General features: G+C 47.0%; 3 protein-coding genes across 3 annotated transcripts; 2 read left to right on the top strand and 1 right to left on the bottom strand.

The window, feature by feature from the left end:
* Positions 1-1,517: 1,517 nt before the first annotated feature.
* On the top strand, positions 1,518-2,839 carry GL218_02836 (Unsaturated rhamnogalacturonyl hydrolase YteR; the record flags this gene model as incomplete). Its single annotated transcript, XM_033579373.1, has 2 exons — positions 1,518-2,687; positions 2,744-2,839. The coding sequence occupies 2 exons, from the start codon at positions 1,518-1,520 to the stop codon at positions 2,837-2,839; spliced, it is 1,266 nt and encodes a 421-aa protein (XP_033436361.1).
* A 3,757-nt stretch (positions 2,840-6,596) lies between these two features.
* Positions 6,597-8,242, top strand: GL218_02835 (IMP-specific 5'-nucleotidase 1; the record flags this gene model as incomplete). The annotated part of the gene is made up of 4 exons (XM_033579372.1): positions 6,597-6,621; positions 6,696-6,731; positions 6,941-7,099; positions 7,173-8,242. The coding sequence occupies 4 exons, from the start codon at positions 6,597-6,599 to the stop codon at positions 8,240-8,242; spliced, it is 1,290 nt and encodes a 429-aa protein (XP_033436362.1).
* Positions 8,243-9,546: 1,304 nt separating this feature from the next.
* Positions 9,547-10,878, bottom strand: GL218_02834 (uncharacterized protein; the record flags this gene model as incomplete). Its single annotated transcript, XM_033579371.1, has 1 exon — positions 9,547-10,878. One exon carries the CDS (start codon positions 10,876-10,878, stop codon positions 9,547-9,549), a length of 1,332 nt encoding a protein of 443 aa, XP_033436363.1.
* Between the last annotated feature and the right edge of the window lie 4,332 nt (positions 10,879-15,210).

The raw sequence follows: 15,210 nt of genomic DNA, 5'->3' as shown, positions 1-15,210 counted from the left end.
GCGTAACCATACCTCAGGTAAAACACAGAGAACTAAGCCTTCTACAGCTCGGGCAAATAGCGTGGACTGTCTCACGAGACACACATGATAGCCTGTGTTGCGAGAGAAACATACATATAGCCTTGTCAGCTTCGTGACCGAGACTCCATGTCAGCTACCTATCATCGATACGATCGGCATAGGCCGGTTGCTAGCGGCAGCGGAACCGAGTTTGCCGTGTGTTGGCACTGGTGCAAGAGAGGAGCAGACAGGCGAGAGCTGAATGCGCAGTGTAACGCTGTCTCCTGCACCTCATCTATTTTATATACGCTAAGGTGACGTTTGTCTCTACTTTAGGTATTGCATTATGTTAAAAGACGCGGCCTGGATCAGGGTATATAATCCCTCTTGCTGCAATAAATCACTCGTAGTATTGCCTACGGATATTCTCTGTGGTCGGGCGTGTAAGTCGGTCGACTATTTAGCTTAGAGAAAATGTAGTTGTGATGAAATTGTAGAGTAGGACAAGGAAACAATGTGGAAATCTGTCTTTAGACTTCTTTTTTTGCAAACACTCGATTTATGATATGATGTCAACCCGTCTTACCCGTCAGACCGTTTGATTGTCTTCCTTGTAGTGAGGGGCAATAATACTTCGACTGCATGGAAAACTTCTAAATACTACCATATCTAAATGACCCCTTCATGTCTTGCATATAAGAATAAAATTAATATGATCGGTCTTCCGCGGGGGACATTTACAGGTTCAATTGTCTAGATATTAAGATAGCTGATAAAAGGCGTCGTTTGTCTCAGCCCACGGCAATTTACTTAAAGCCACTCGGCACTATATAGGGGGTTTGTTATGATAACAAAGAATATTTAGGGCTTACACAGAAGAGGCACAGCAAATAGACAATAATACCCCAGCAGCTTAATCCACATCTCTCCAAAGAAATACGCACGAGTGTTTCTTAGATGTATGCGAGCTCGATATATTTTCATATACATTGCTTCATGTTTATTGCTTTTTTGAAATTACAATCATGTAAATATTAATGGAATTGTAGATAGCAAATGATATTCGGTATTTTAAGTACTCAAATGAATACTACAGCATTAACCAAAGCATGTATCAAGGCGGGATATTTTCGTACAGATCCTTGCCGTCCTTGCATCCCGCAAACCTTCAAATCCGTGGACTCGGTACCCGTCACCGCTCGCTAATTTCCCAAGCACCGGGTCGCCGTTCCGGCAGGGAGCAATCAAATCCATTTTTAGGTAATTGCATCCTTTGTTAAAAACTGCCTCACCTCTACTTCCTAATACAAAGAGTTGAGACGAAATTCTTTCCTCCTCCACCTCATTTCTTTTTCTCGCCTACTTCCGTCACACATACACACACACACACACACACACTCGTTTGGCCCGGTTGAACGTTCCCGAGGTCTGTGTTGCGGTCGCCTAAGAATGAGAATACGGCACTTGGAGGATCTCGAGAAAATAATATTAGAAGGAAGAAGTTTAGACGGATCACGATGCGAGTGTTAACACAATCTCGCTTTACCGCGGCGACGCTCGCCCTCGCCTTATCTATCAACGCCGCAGCGGGAGAAGTTACAGAGGCAGCTCAGAGCAAGAACTCGACATGGATGGCATCCAGCATCATGTCCCGCAGCCAGGGTATCATGACCGGCAAAGGCGGCTCTTCCGAGCTACTACAAGCCGGCATCACGCAACGAGCCTTCACCGCGCTCGCAGCGCAATATCCCAACGACGCCTTCACCGCCGACGTGCAAGCGTACATCTTATCCAGCGCCTCGTCCGTATCCCCATTCGTCCAAAACGCCACCCACGACGCCCTATCGTACCCTCTGGACCGGCTCTCCAACGGACATGCCTTCCTAACCCTAGGAACCCCGACAACTAACCTAACAGCGGGACCAGGCTCCTTCGGCACCGCCGCCGACGCCCTGCGCAAGAGCATCGAGTATAACCGCCGCAACCTTGAGGGCGGGCTCTGGTACTTCACGTATCCCCAGTGGAGCTACCTCGACGGCATGTACTCGCTCGCGCCTTTCTACGTGAGTTACTACGTAGCGACCGAGACCGCAAACCCGTGCCCCGAGTGGAAGAACGCGACGCTTGCCGCCGTTGACGACACGTACGTCCAGCTAGACCTGCTCTGGAACCACACCCGTAACGACTCGACGGGACTCCTAGCCCACGGTTATGATGCCTCGCGCACGGCCGTGTGGGCGGACCCCAACACGGGTGCGAGCCCGCACGTCTGGGGCCGGAGTTTGGGATGGTACGCGATGGCGTTGGTGGATACGCTAGAAGTGCTGCCGGAGTCTGCGCGCGAGTACCGGGATCTCATACTCGAGAAATTCAACTTACTTGCTAGTGCGATTGTGAGTGCGGTCGATCCAGCGACTGGTGGATGGTGGCAGATCCTCGACGAGCCGGGACGCGAGGGCAACTACATCGAGTCTAGCGGCAGCGCCATGTTCGCGTATGCGCTACTCAAGGGTACGCGACTAGGATACTTCGCCTCTAATATCACTCTGTCATCGACGGCGGTAGCTACTGCTATTCGTGGACACGGATATCTAACAGACGCGTTTGTGGTTCAGGAGACGAACGGCACGCTTGGGTATAACGGAACAGTATCAGTATGCAGCTTGAACTCGACGGCAACTTACGAGGTTAGTGGTGTCTATCTGTGACTCTACTATGATGCGAGAAACTAACGTTTTTATAGTATTATATCGGGCAGCCCATCAACTACAACAGCGTGCTAGGATCCGCGGCCTACATTCTTGCATCCCTTGAAGTCGAACGTCTAGGAGCTTTATAATGGAATCATGCTCGTATATACGCGAGATTGCGTTGCATTTGCAAATTCGTAATAACAGTGGTACCTTGGGTACTAATTAGGTCTATATACCATTGCGACTTCAATGTACGCTATTAATATAGAAAATCAATCGAACCGCGTTGCATATTATATTACATCACTTGACGAATAATTTTCGGTACTAAGTGGGCATCGAATCCATGTGCACTTAGAACCATAATACAATTATCTTGAGTTTACTTTTCTAAATCCTTATTCATTTCTATCTATCTCTATGGTACTTATACCTGATAGGCGATATTATTCCCAAATATGCTCAGTTTGACTAAGAGCCTCGAGGGCTTTCTTCTTGTAGCATACCGGAATTGGTTTAGAGAAATAAATTCGTCAAGAAGCATAATACTTCTCGCTCCATTTAACAATTTTACTTGCCTAAGTAAGCAGCCTTACGAGTATACCTAGGCTTGTAAGAACGATATATAGTCTATCTATTTAATGAAATACTAGTAATACTTAGACTACGAAGTGTGCCGAATACCTAATGCATGCGAATCAAGCTATCAGATATAAATCGCCGAATGATCCGAATAGACCTGACGATTAGATTCAGAGAGGACTAATCAGAAATGCAGATAAGTTCAGCAAACGTTGAATATGTGGTTTCGTGAAAAGTAAAGAATAGTTTTATTTAGGTAGCCTAGAATTAGGGGACGGAGAAACCAGCAGGGGCCGGCTATTTATCGAAGAGGCCGAGACGACCTCTTATCGCCGGAATAACAGCCATGCGTCTACCCAAAATCCCCAGGAAAATCTTAAGCAGTCATCCTACTCGCTATTTGGTCGAGTCGTAGATACATAGCAAAGCTGCACCGTACCTTTGGCGAGCAACGAGGTGATCGCCCTCTGAGATCTGTGAGACCAGGATACCGGTTCTCTTAGATAAGCGGCCTAGACAAAAAGATCGTCAGTAAACAGGCAAAACCCGCACTCACCGGGCGAGACAGTCCAAGAGTTTGGATCAAACGCCAGAGCAATCAGACGAAAATCATTCGACTCCTTAATCTCCAAGGGAAACTCGCTAGATCCGCGTAAACTGCAGGCTAGATCGTACTCATGACATGTAGCACTTAATGTCAAGAAGCGGCCTTGGCCGTGTCGTTATCTTGCAGCTTTCGCGAGACGGATCATGCGGGACCTCATTACGAGGCCCTCGTCTTCATCAAAGATATATTGACATGTCGAGTACGTAGCCCAAATGGGCGAATTTTGGGACTGCGAGATGAAGTTATATGAAGTCTTCTGCCATCGGATATTGTCCCGTAATCCAGGCTAAAGAGGCTGAATGGCCTCGTCAGTTTTTGTGGGGCTATCGAAGACCGGCTTAGACAATTGCTGCCAATAATAAGGCAAATAACCTGGCTAGACCATTCAAATCACAGATTAGAATGTCCCTGGGTTGTCGGGTTCGCTGACGGCATCGTACCGCACTTCGTTCATAGCAATATGCGCACCCTAAGAACCCCAAGCCTAGAACTCGTAATTTCAGGAGAAACAGATGCCGTCGATTCGCCGATAATCGAGAAGTCCAACTATATCCAGCAGCCCTTGATCGAAATATGCTCCTCGGAAGAGACTTGAAGAGGAAGGTGGTTTTTCTCTCGATTTTCGCATTGCTCGCGGAGGGTTTGATATCAGAATGTCCGATTTTCTTCGGTCTTCCCGCGATACGCAGAATGGTGCTTGTGACACGAGGGACTAGTAGACAAAAATATCATAATCATACCACTGAAACTACATAGTTTTGAATTCTATGAGTCTCATACTTCCTTTATAAATTCAAGTTTTGAGCGAGGCTCTATTTAGTATCGATGTTCCGATGCCTGACTCTTCGGACCCATATCGTTCTCCGGTGTTCGCGGTGCGATCAGAACTCTTGACAGCCCTCAAGTATGTTGTAACATGGGTAGAGCTCCGGACCTAGGCTTTAATATAAAGTAAGGTTATGCCAAAAATAACTCGGCACCTTTACAACGTGAAGACCTGGGTTACTCTGTAATATAACCGTACCGTGAAACCGATGCCCGACACTGCACCTCGGAAACCGTCGTCTTGTCGTCTGCAGTCACTAGCGCAGTAAGAGAATACGACACGTTCCGGAAGGATGGAAAGAACGCGAAAAATGGTATCTCACCCGGAGTGACTGCTTGAACGGGTGACAGTCGTGAGGTCCCGAGTCATGCAGGCCTAATGCTATTTAAATCGATCTGGGTGGAGTATAGCGATACGTCAAAGATGCGCGTATATAAGAGACAGCTTGTCCACGACTTAGTTTATCATATAAATCTATCCATCGTTAGTTTATTCTCCATCAACGAAAGCCAACAATAAGATTCAGTACAACTATATTGAATATTGTTAGTAATATCTTGCATTATGACAAGCTCAACCACGTTGACTGATAGAAGAAATAGTAAAAAAAATCGAAAATGAAGGTACTCATCGGTTTTGTGGCGGCGCTAGCCAGGTAAGACACCAACTAGTTTCCCATCAACGCTTGACCTTAAGCTTCGTCATAATAACGAGAGTAGTGTCGTCAGTATTGTCAGCGCTGCTCCGGCAGAGGCCATTGTCAACCCCAAGGTTGTGGTTCCTGAAACTCATCGCCCACCATACTCGCCCACGCCAACTATCAGCTCCCTAAGCTCTTCGACTACAACATCATTCATCATCACCATCACCACACTCCCTAACCAGCCTACCACGACTGCTCCCGCTGTTTGCCCGACGGTAACACACACTACCAGACCCAGCAACTGTGATCCGATGTTGTGCCCAGTACCCGGCTGCACGTTCCAGAAAGAGCTGCTCATCCCATGCGGCTGCGCTGGAGTTAAGACCGCTCTCTTTGTGGACGGCTGCCAGACTGCTTGTCCTGAAGGTTGCATGACTCGGCTAAGGACAGTCACGGCTGCCTGTGCTACTCAGACTCCGGCGCCTTAGACTAATGATATAGGAAATGCCCGGCGGGGTGTAGGAGAGGTTACAGGTTAAAATGCGTTGAAATTGTAAGAAAATCGGATTGGTCCAAACCAGAGGAGGGACTTCTTTTCGAAACATGTACCTATCCTATGGCATGTTCAATGCTTTTGAATAGACATGTGAAGGTTTTATCGGCATGTTTTATGTCTGTCTGAGATAGTTTGTTGAAATGAAACAATCAATTCCACATCTCGTTCTTTAGAAGTCGTATAATTATCTTCTGTTCCAACAGTTTAATGTTATAAACATACCAATCCGATTTACTTCTGATGATGTTGTTTTCATCAAGATTGAACCATTGAAAGTAGAAACTTTAATCTTTAATGCTTGGGACATTCGATACCCTTAAGTACCAGCCTCAAATGGCCCAGACTTCATGCACTAATCGGTCACCAAAATGACGCTATGACTGATGAGTTCTTAGCGCCTGTATCACTGTGGCTCACTAGTCCTTCCAGCCCAGCCCTTCCAGCCAGCCTTTCCCAGTGGGTTGGATGTCCCGCTGCATCGGCGCCCCACAAACGCATGCCGGCACTCCAGTCAATCGGAACCTCGTGATCAATGATTCTACGTATGTACCCCTTTACTTACACCGTTTTATTTTACTTCATCCCTTTCCATAATTACCTACTCATTCTCGTCGCTATTCTTTTAGCCTTCTTTACTAACAATCATTCAACCATCTTCATAGCAGAAGTCAATTGTAAATTTAGGCATAATGACTTCAAGATACAGGGTCGAGTGTGAGTTCAAGTTTCACAGACTCTCTCCTCCGCTATAAGCACCAGATCAATAACTAATACGGACGCTTCTATAGATGCGTTGAAGACGCACAGACGAGATCAGTTTATAGGTATTATAACCTAGCAATGTGGTTCTCACATATCCTTCCCTATCACTACCTAATTTTATGATCATCGTTAGAAGTGGGTTTCCGGATATCGGATATCCCCAAGACCACACCAACATGCCAGCGATGAACTTACTCTCACAAAACCTACCCAAACATATCTCCAATCAGCATCTCGTTCACTTCATGATAACTAACTTACATATGTTTAGAATGGATCAAAGGGCTATTGGCGGTTCCCTTCGTATTATACTCCCAGCCTACGGGTGTTTTTGAAGCCAATGGGTTCAACGTGACACATATGTCCGAAGAGGCGCACAGGCGTTATGCCGAGATCATGAGGGACGTCGAGGTGATGATTGATGATCACAGTACGTCCACTCACGCTCGCCTTCCCCGCCCCGGAACCAAACTCCAATCCAGTCATTGACGTATATTGTTCAGTAACGCACCAATTAAATGCGAGCAGGGTCCCGTCTAAGCTCAAGCTCCTCGTCCCGACTATAGGCAACTTCTTTACCCGGTTACCTCTAGAGGCCGCCTTCAAGTTCCAGGACCGCAAGCGATATATTTCATCTCGCCGCTTCGTCTCCCCCTCCTTTAACGATGTGCGCCTCGTCCTCAATACGGCCCAGCTCATGGCCGTGACTACACAGAGCACCCTCCAGCTCGCCACTTTCGACGGAGACGTCACACTCTATGATGATGGCGAGAGCTTGGAACCCACTAGCCCGGTGATCCCGCGCATGATCGACCTCATGCGCAAGAACGTCAAGATCGGCATCGTCACGGCTGCGGGCTATACCATGGCCGAACAGTACTATGCCCGTCTGCACGGGCTCCTAGATGCTATTGCTAGTTCCACAGTCTTAACGCCGCAGCAGAGGCAAAACATCGTCATCATGGGCGGCGAGGCAAACTACCTCTTCGAATTCAGCCCCACGTCGCCTCATCTGCTATCCCCCGTGCCCCGGGAGCGCTGGCTGACAGCAGAAATGGCATCTTGGTCTGACGCAGGCATCACAGCTCTCCTAGACGTAGCCGAAGCTGCCCTGCGCGATAGCATCAAGAACCTAAACCTGCCCGCGACTCTAATGCGCAAAGACCGCGCCGTCGGCATAATCCCCAGCTCACCCACAGTGCGTATCCCACGTGAATCTCTCGAAGAAACTGTCCTAGTAGTCCAAAAGATCCTAGAGCTCAGCGTAGGCGGGCGCGACTTCGACAACAAAGTAGTGCCGTTCTGCGCGTTCAATGGTGGGCGAGACGTCTTCGTCGACATCGGCGATAAGAGCTGGGGTGTATCCGTGTGTCAGCAGTGGTTCGGGGGCGACGGCGCGCGTACACGCATCCGCCCCGAGCAGACGCTGCACGTCGGCGATCAGTTCCTCAGCGCCGGCAGTAATGACTTTAAGGCCCGTAGCGTCTCCACCACCGCCTGGATCGCAAGTCCCGCCGAGACCGTCGAGTTGCTGGACGAGCTGGCCGGGTTTATGGGCAAGAAGTTGAGCTAAACAAAGCTACCTACCACCTACCTATTTACCTTGGTACCTACCTATACATGCATTCAAATACAATTGTAATGACAGTAATGACACTCCTAATGTATGGTACAAAAGGAGGGGCATGAGATTACAAGAGGAAATGAATGTTACGGTAAAAATGAAATTTGTTCCCGGGTGCGGGGTGGCATGTTTGGCGTTTGACGGTGTGGCGAACGCTTTAGAATTTCAGGACGCGCTCGAAAGCAAGGAAGCAAAGCTAAAATATGTAGGTAGTTATTAATGCTCATCATGATAGACGGATAGTTTTGTATACCTACATACTTCAGCACGTAATTCATATAGTATTCTAATACATCGGCTGGAAATCAAGTCGTCAAGGGGATCTTCGTAGTATATTGCGCGAAGCTAGTCTTATTCTGTCCCTGGCATCACTCGCCACTTGATATATTTCATTCGGTCAATCTTATACGATACCGATCATGTAGCCCCTCTAGATTGTACTACATATCGCGGGCTAGCATTTGAGGGTACCTACAGGAGACGGCCAATACGGGCCAATGTTCAGTTTAGCATAGAAATGTCACACGAACATCGTCCTTAGTAGCTTTCAAGCACGGAGTGAAGATACATGATAGATAGATATACGAGAAAATGCTAACATTGTATTAGACTCAATAAACCAGTTGCCCGGTCCTAAAACGTATAATCTTGCCTCTGCTCATAAACAGACCTATTTCATTAAAGTGCTTACTTTCTTCATCATTTCTCTTCGCCTCTCTTGCTGAAGACAAGGGGGTCCCCGCCCAAGGTATAAAAGGTCTAAAGTGCAATGTGCAACGTGCAACATCCAGTCTGCCACGGTTTTATCTTCTCAGCCCAAATGCCAATCAAACCCGACCGATCACCATATTTCTATATGCTTCCTGAAGCAGAGAAACCACACCAACACACAAGTCAAAAAACGCTGATCCGTAGAATTCAGGGAGAATCCCGTCCCTTCATGCAACCTTTTCAATGCCAATTTCGTCGCCTTTCAACCATAACATAAGCCGACCCATAAGTTCCCATGCGCAGAAGAGAAAAGGGAAAAAAGAATCATGGGTATTGGGGTATTTCAAAGGTCATAGGAAAAAGGAAATTTATAGAGCTCGTTGTGGGTATGCTCAAAACTAGACAAACAGCCTCCACTGTCTGTGCAAAAATCTCTCCGTCGAGTAAAAATAACAAAGAAAGTGACGGTATTGTGTGCGAATAACGTATTATAGACGAGATCGCTCATCACGTTAGTAACAATAACTACCGGAACGCATCTACTACAATGCTGGCTTTCGAAGCTGCCCAAGAGGAGCGCCAAAGTTACTCGATTGCTTTAACTTTAGCGGAATTTCTTGCTCCTTCTCTTCTAATTCTTCACGAGCATCGTGTGCACCATCATCACCGGTCTCGATAATTGGCTCAGATGCAGCTGGCCTAAAATAATTCCCATGCTTAAGGACAGTAGGAGTCATATCGTGAGTGATAACATCGGCAAGCTTGTCATTAAGAGCCTTGAGAAATGGTTCATCAGCGGCTGGAAGGTTGCGAAGGGTCAATGGCCCCTTTAATTCCGGATCCTTGTCTCTTTCATCCTCGAGTTCGTCCTGAGCCTCGGCGGCTTTAGGGCATTTAAGGCCGCAACACGATGTCTGACAGTCCGCGACTTTCTCGGGCACTTGAACCTGCTTATCCTTCGCAGCACAGCACTTGGGGGTTGATGAGCCAGAACTGTCAGCTGTGTTAACTACCTCAGTAGACTCAACGGTATGGAGCCTAGATAAGGAGATAGAGTGGTTCGGTGTGTGCCCGGCATGCATGGTAAGTCTATCGGACTCGGGAGCCTGGAGCGTCTCTTTTGTCAAATCAGCTGGTACAACACGTGTACGAATTGATTCCTGCTTAGCTCCAGGGACAGGGAGTAAGGTTGACTCGGGAGATAATTCGGCTGGCTTATCATCGGTAAATGTCGCCTTCTGGACGATATCCGGCCTAACTCGGATTCCTTCCAGTCCAGGAATGACCTCCTGTATATCGATAGAGGGAACACGATCTTGCTGGGGCACTGGCGAGCTCACTCCTGGTGACGAGCCCTGCATACGTGGATCCAAGGGAATAAAAGGTCTCGACTCTGGCATCGTCGTCGATCCGTGAAATTCGCTGATGTGAAGCTCACCGGGCAAAACTCTTTTAGGAGATGTGCCGTCTGATGGGCTCCAAAAATTGACACTTGACTGTGAATGGGTCTCGGCGCTGCTAAGACCACCGCCTCTGAGAGAGCCCATAGTAGACTCAGCAGCACCATCAAACGATATCTTTGATTGAGTGCCTTGAGTCTGGATGCTCCTAAGCAGGATCACCATCTCGTCCCTCTGCTTTTCAGCTACTTCTGTCCTTTTTTTCCATTCAGACAAATCTCTCTGGAGGTTACTTTTCTCTTCAATCCATATCATTCGTTCCTCGTCAATTATCGCCCGTTCTTCCTGATACATTTCCTCGGCTCGGGTGCGACTAGCCTCCAGATGGGCACGCTCGGCACGCCAATTCTCAATCAATTTTCTATTCTGCTCTTCCCTGCGCTGTAGCAGGTTGAGTAGAGTTTGACTGCTCATATTGCCTAGTGAGGAGGTGGCGCTAGGTACCAAAGACGGAGATGTTGCAGCAGACCCAATTCGATGGCCGTTCGGGGAACTTGGACGTGGAGAAAGATACTGCTGTTGAGACTGCGCAATTACGGGAATTGTTGGCGAATGTGTATGATCAGGAGGCGGTAACTTTGCAAGGGTTGACTCGTCCAAGTAAGATAGATTATTTAAAGCGCGCGGTAGAGATAGCGGAGAAATTACTGATGCTGAAGAGTGTCCGTTAAGATGGGAGGCGAAGGACATGGGACGTGGATTTGGATCGAGCATAGCGCTCGACGGCGGGAAGGAGTCAGACGGTAATCTTGTCATAGTGAGCATGATTAAGACAGTTTCAAGTAAGCCGTAGATGAAGGAAGTAGGGAAATATCGTTGAGGTAGATATTAATGCGTATCGCAAAATATTGGCCCGGTTGATTACGATATCGAAATCTAGGTTTCCCTAAGTCGTGACAAGATTTCCAGAAACTCGGCAGGGAGATCGTTCGTAGTTGTAATCTAGGAAATAAACCAGCATCGAGCTCCTCATTCGACAACAACGGTAACTTGATCGGCAAGGGGTACGAAACCCTCAATTGAGCCAACCCGAGGGGAAGGGAAAGTATGCTTTAATTGGGGACCTGTGATGTGAGACCACCTGGCAGCTGCTTAAGCTCAAGTCTTGATCGTCTATACTCGTCTATGCTCGTCTATATGCTGCAGGAGCCGATGCAGTAACGGAAATCTAAACTCTGATTCGTGGTTTCGAGATCGTTTCGATAAGGCCGCGATAGGTCGTTATAGATGGCACGTTTAAGCAAGCTGGTGGGATAATATGCCGAGGTAAGCCCAGTTCTGCCCAGTCTACGTGTACAATAAATTTCCCTGATTGCGATATATGAAAGATTCGGCCAGCATCTATTTCATATTTCACAAGACGAAGATCTGAATATATGTGGATTTCTTTTGATTGTTTGCTTCTCGGACTTGCTCATGTGATAGGTATTTGCATTTGCTTAGTTAGGACTGGCTGTGTGGGTTTGTGGGAGAGAGTTATTGTTAAAAGGTGAAAGCAAGATGGGGCGCAAAGAGATGGGAGGTAGGTACCGGGTAGATAATAATTGTAGTACGTCGATGATGGAGGGATTTGGAAGATGAACTAATTTAATACGGGTCTTACAGGGGTTAAAGTTGAATGGGAGTATGCTTGTCTCCTTCCGCTACACAGCTACATTAGGTACACAGCTACACACGAGGCACACGAGGTACGTACATGTTATGATGTTCCTGCTTTAGAACCCTTTTTTTACGCTAAATGGCTGAATAGGTACTTGGTAATAGGTACCCGGTGGCACTTCCAGAGGGGCAATCTCCAATGAGCACACGGAACACGGACGGCCTGTCGGAGCGGATCTGCCAGTCCCGCCAGGGCTGTCCACTGCCAGGCACAGTGGAGACAGCGGGGCCATAAGACCTCCAGGGCTCTTTTCAACGTCTGCCACGTCCTTTCTTCTTCTCCACACAACCACCTAGATTAAGCCTAGTTAATAATTTTTATCCACTATCCACTCTCCTCGTCCAACCAAATTTCTATTCTCATCTTCTCTCACTCAATTCCCAATTCCAATCTCGTCAATCCTCTTCAGATCCTTTTCCTATCTGATATTCCTCAAATATTTGTCTCTGTTGCCTCTTATTACTTTTCGACATGTCGAGTGGCACACGTAGATCACCCACCTCCTTTATGTATGCATAGTATGCATAATACATGTACATACATAGGTATGGAACTACTGCATACGAATAAGTAGCTATCAAATATATGGATATCACAATTCAATTTCTATCACATCGACTTTTGCTATGGACCTACTCTACTACCGAGGGGCTGCTACCTAATATACTATGCCGTCATCTAGTGGACAATGGCAACCCTCAGCCAGCCAGGTGAAAGTCCGATCACCTAGCAAGATAAGTGCCCAACCCTACATAGGCTGCACTCGATATTTTACCTTGAATACCTTAAGTACATCAGATATGAGGTTGGCCTTCAAATATTGCTTTGCCAATCTTGTCCAATCGTCCTCCGCCAGCGCGGCCGATTATCGTCAACCTACCAACTACTCCAACGTGCCAATGAACAATTTATCAGCCTACAAGGGAACGGCCCGCGGGAGCTTCGAATAAAACCCCCCAAGATGCGAAACAACGTCAATCCTCCAATCAGAGCTTTCCCAACAGCAACTCTTACTTGCAGAATAGTTGACATGCGTTCAGCTTCTTACCCAGCTCCTAACCCCACACGTTTATTCCCTCATGGAGTCCATCGCTTAGGGTGTTTCTCCTTTACCGGACCTCCCGCCCGTTGACGCACTGTCTTGCTGATAGCTTCCTCATCTACCTACTACTAAACTACCTAAGTGCTTATATCAAATCAGGGTCCCCTTTAGTATTCCGGAAGTGTTTGCTCCCTGCCCAAATTAGATTGCCCATTAATTTATTTACCAGGTACCAATGTCTAAAGGGTCTTCTAAAGGGTCTTCTAAAGGGTCCTCTAAGGACCCTGGTGGTAGTGCCAAATACGACTTTCCCTATTTGATGGAGAACCCCTCCTCTTCCCCACGACCGCGCCCGATCTCTAAGGGGTATTCATTGGTTCATTAAAGCTCGGGAAGTTCTTCTACCAGTTCCGCCCTCGCCCACATCAAGACTATGTAATTTCTCGTGACCATTGTTTTACCTAAACATAATAACTATCATCAATAACCCCGCTTGCTAGAAGACCGTGTGAGTGCAGGCTTTCATGGGGGTTTACTGTTTTGAGATTTTGCTGATCCTTTGGACACCATATTATTTTTCTTCCCCGATCGTCACGAAACGCCAAGATATGTAGAACGTCTCTTCCGCTTCCACTATGCATCAATCTCTACTACCCAGTACTAAATGGATCTACCAAGCGAAAGAAAAGAAAAAGAAAAAGAAAGAAAAAAAATTGTCTGGCAACACCATTTACTTCTTACGAATAAAGGCCTAATAGTTCCCTCTAAATTTAGCCCTCCAGGCTGGAACAATTCTAGAAGAATTATCCCCATACGTTATGGATTCTAAGCATAGGGCTGAATAAACTTAGTCCCCTGAACTTCCCCTCTTCTAATAAAATATCAAAGACCGCTAAAGCCGTCGTCAACATGCAGTAAAGGCTAGCTTTAAGGTCACGCGAGATACTAATTTGTCTGGATTCCCATGGTAAAATTACTCCATTTCTAATTGTGCGGACTGGGTCGGGCTAATAGCTCACTGTCACAGTCTCCATATTCAAGTCAATACCGTTTTATTCTTGCATTATTGGCTAGCTGAACTCGAACGCACCTAACTATGCGCTCCTTAGATTCTAGACCAAAAAATGGCTCCCGATACTCTCGTTGAGCGTATCGTTAGGGCACACTAACAATGAATGTAGACCAGATTTCTATAACCCACGGACAATTATCCCTTGTGATCAAGACTAGCCCTTGACGGAAAATCAGAGGGCTGGGATCTAATAAGTTGGATACATAGTGAGCGCCTAAGTTATGCGGCCAAAAAATTTCACCGCTTCATATTCGGCCTCACTTGGAGGTGCCATAAATTTACCGAAAGGATCACTGCTCCATCATTATCTCCATCATTATAACTGCAAGTCATGCGACGCGTCGGCCATATAGCTGCCTAGGCATGACCCAGCAGATACACCGCTTGAAGTGCCTACAGTTTAGATTTAAAGCGAGGCAAGCAAGAATTGGCACGCATTGTCGAATTGGATCAACATACCAGACTTGACCAGACTTTACGGCGAGATTGCCGAGCTGCCAGATATCACAAAGTGTGGAGAGGGTTAGGTTAGTAGTAGATTTGGATCTGGAGCTTGCCGGCATCGGCAACCTTTCAAATAACATACTCTATCGAAGCTGTGTATTCCGTACAAGATACCTATGCAAAGAGACGAACAGCCAGCCACCAAACCGTTCTCTAAGCATGTCTTCCTTGGCTCAAGACTAGTATTGGCCCGGTTTTTTGATACCTAGTCTCGTAATGCTGCAGCCAAAGGTTAGACCACGTCACCCACTATAACATAGAAATTCAAATAGTTCAGCCTGTTGCGGCTCTCACCGCAACACGCTCTGGCCAGCAGTATCCGCTTGGTATGGATAATCTTGGCTAGTAGATAAGATTATCGTCCGAGGTTACCATCAGATATGTTGTGTTTCGTAGATAAATCATAAACAACCGTTACAGAAACAGGGCGTGGACCAAACGTGGAAGCGCTTCTTCCCGCGCCGAGGC

The sequence above is a fragment of the Daldinia childiae genome (assembly GCF_008694065.1).
Source record: "Daldinia childiae strain JS-1345 chromosome Unknown Scaffold3, whole genome shotgun sequence".
In the NCBI taxonomy this organism is placed as follows: domain Eukaryota; kingdom Fungi; phylum Ascomycota; class Sordariomycetes; order Xylariales; family Hypoxylaceae; genus Daldinia; species Daldinia childiae.
The sequence above is the reverse complement of the archived record's forward strand: the minus strand, read 5'-3'. Positions and strand labels throughout refer to the sequence as shown.